We start from the raw sequence: 2,226 nt of genomic DNA, 5'->3' as shown, positions 1-2,226 counted from the left end.
AAATATGTTCAAAAAAATTTAAGAAGTAGAATTGGCAAAAGAACAAAAACCTAGTACATATAAAAGAATACAAATAAAGATACTTATATATAAATATTAAATTATCCAAGGGAAAGTCAAACAAAAATGTGAAGCTATTTATGATATAAGCAGTATAATGTAATTAATCTTGAATGAGCATTATGGTTAAAATTTAATGAGCTGCAATAAATACATTTGAAAAGTATAAGCACCTTATAAGAAAAATGATTCAGAAATATAAAAAAGTCATTCAAGTGGCTACAAGAATTTTAAAATGTTTTGTTGTACTTTTTAAAAATGAAAATAAATTAAATGTACAAAAATTAAATGTTAAATTATAGTTAATTATCCAGATATTAGAAGTGTAGCTATCCTCTACCTATTGTATGGAGAAAAAACAGAATAAGGGTATTTGAATCAACACATAAATTGAAATAATGACAAACCTGTGAACTCAAGGATATGTTTTATAAATGCCAGCTTCTCAGAGACATGAAAGCGAGCAGAACAGATTCTGAAGCATAGGCTTTTTCTTTCCCAGAGAAATCTCATATATCCACCATCTTCTATGGAAATTATCCATATTGACGATTAACTTCCAAATCTCTGTTTAGACAAAAGGCGGCGGATGCCACTTTGAATTTGCTTGGTCTTGATGCTATAGATAACAGGATTCATTAAGGGTGGAAAGAGGAAGTAGACATAGCTCATGATAATGTGCACCAAATGTGGTACCTTTTTCCCAAACCTGTGAATGAATGACAGACCAATCACAGTAACATAGAAGACGAGAACACAGCATATGTGGGACATGCAGGTATTGAGAGCCTTGGCTCTCTCTTCAGCAGAGGCAATCCCCATGACAGTCTTAAGAATCAAGATATAGGAGAAGAGAATTATCAGAGAGTCTAGGAAGACTGTTAAAGACACAAAAATCACAGGGTAGATTCTGTTGAAGGTTATGTCAGCACAAGCCAATTTCATGACTTCTTGGTGAAGACAAAAAGCATGATTGAGAGTATGAGAACGGCAATATGAAAATGAAAAAAGACGCACAATTACAGGCAAAATCGATAAAAAACCTCTCAGAAATACTCCCAACCCCAACTTAAGCAACCTAGTATTAGTAAGAACGGAAGTGTATCTCAAGGGATTGCGGATAGCAATAAAACGGTCATAGGCCATAGCAAGCAAAACACCTGATTCGACAACGGAAAGGGAGTGAATGAAGTAGGCTTGCATGAAACAAGCCCCAGGATATATCTTCCTGTAATTCATCCATAATACGCCCATGACAGTGGGCATCGTGGTCAGGGTCACCATGAGGTCTGTGCCTGCCAGCATGGCCAGGAAGTAGTACATGGGTTCATGGAGAGTGTGGTCGTCTTTAATGAGGTAGAGGAGGGTGCTGTTTCCAAGGAGCACAGAGAAGTAGACTGCACAGAAAGGGATGGAGATCCAGTGATGCGCTGCCTCGAGGCCTGGGAATCCAGTCAATAAAAAGTAGGTGGCACTCATATTGGGCCACATGGTAGAGCCAAAGGTGGAGATCACCTTTTTGGAAACTATGGTCCCAGGAGCACAGTTTTTCCAGTGTCCAGATATCGTGATTGCTTCAATCACAATCTTCACATTCAAAGATAATATATTAAATGTAATTCTGCAACTGTTTGCCTGCAGAGGGGAGTAGAGATTTGTAGGCTGTTTTAGAGATGTGAAATAATAATCTTGTGTTGTTGTTCTTGATATTTGTTTTGTTTTTCCTTAAAATGAGAGCAGTAGATGAGTAATTAACATATCATCAACTTTTTAAAAATAATTAATTTTGCTTAAAACATCAAACCTTACTATTTTGTATACACTAAACAAATTCTGGAACACAATGATAACAATAACAAACAAAGTAACTGAATTAAATGAATTAAAGCCTTTTCAGTGACATTCTTTTGATGCAAACTTAACTAGACACATTCTTTGATGCTAATTTAACTGGACACATTTCCTTTTCATTATTATTTGTATTTCAGGATCATAATAAAGATGTGCTTTTCCTTTTTCTCAAGTTTCTTTTCAAAATTGAACGTGTGCCTCCTGATTTAACATGTCATCATCGCTTCCAATTGTTTAACCACTTGGTTACCACTTACCTACCACCCAGGTGCCAGAGATTGATCCAAAAATCAACAACATGCAAAAAGCATACAA

General features: G+C 35.6%; 1 protein-coding gene across 1 annotated transcript; it reads right to left on the bottom strand.

Moving 5' to 3' along the window:
• Nucleotides 1-612: 612 nt before the first annotated feature.
• On the bottom strand, nt 613-1,551 carry LOC101654792 (olfactory receptor 51B2-like). The gene has a single exon (XM_004717074.1). It carries the CDS (start codon nt 1,549-1,551, stop codon nt 613-615), a length of 939 nt encoding a protein of 312 aa, XP_004717131.1.
• Between the last annotated feature and the right edge of the window lie 675 nt (nt 1,552-2,226).

Source organism: Echinops telfairi, unplaced genomic scaffold (genome assembly GCF_000313985.2).
Source record: "Echinops telfairi isolate 266 unplaced genomic scaffold, ASM31398v2 ScPeMD7_41;HRSCAF=154, whole genome shotgun sequence".
Lineage (NCBI taxonomy): Eukaryota > Metazoa > Chordata > Mammalia > Afrosoricida > Tenrecidae > Echinops > Echinops telfairi.
Note: the sequence above shows the minus strand (reverse complement) of the source record. Positions and strands in the feature narration are given on the sequence as shown.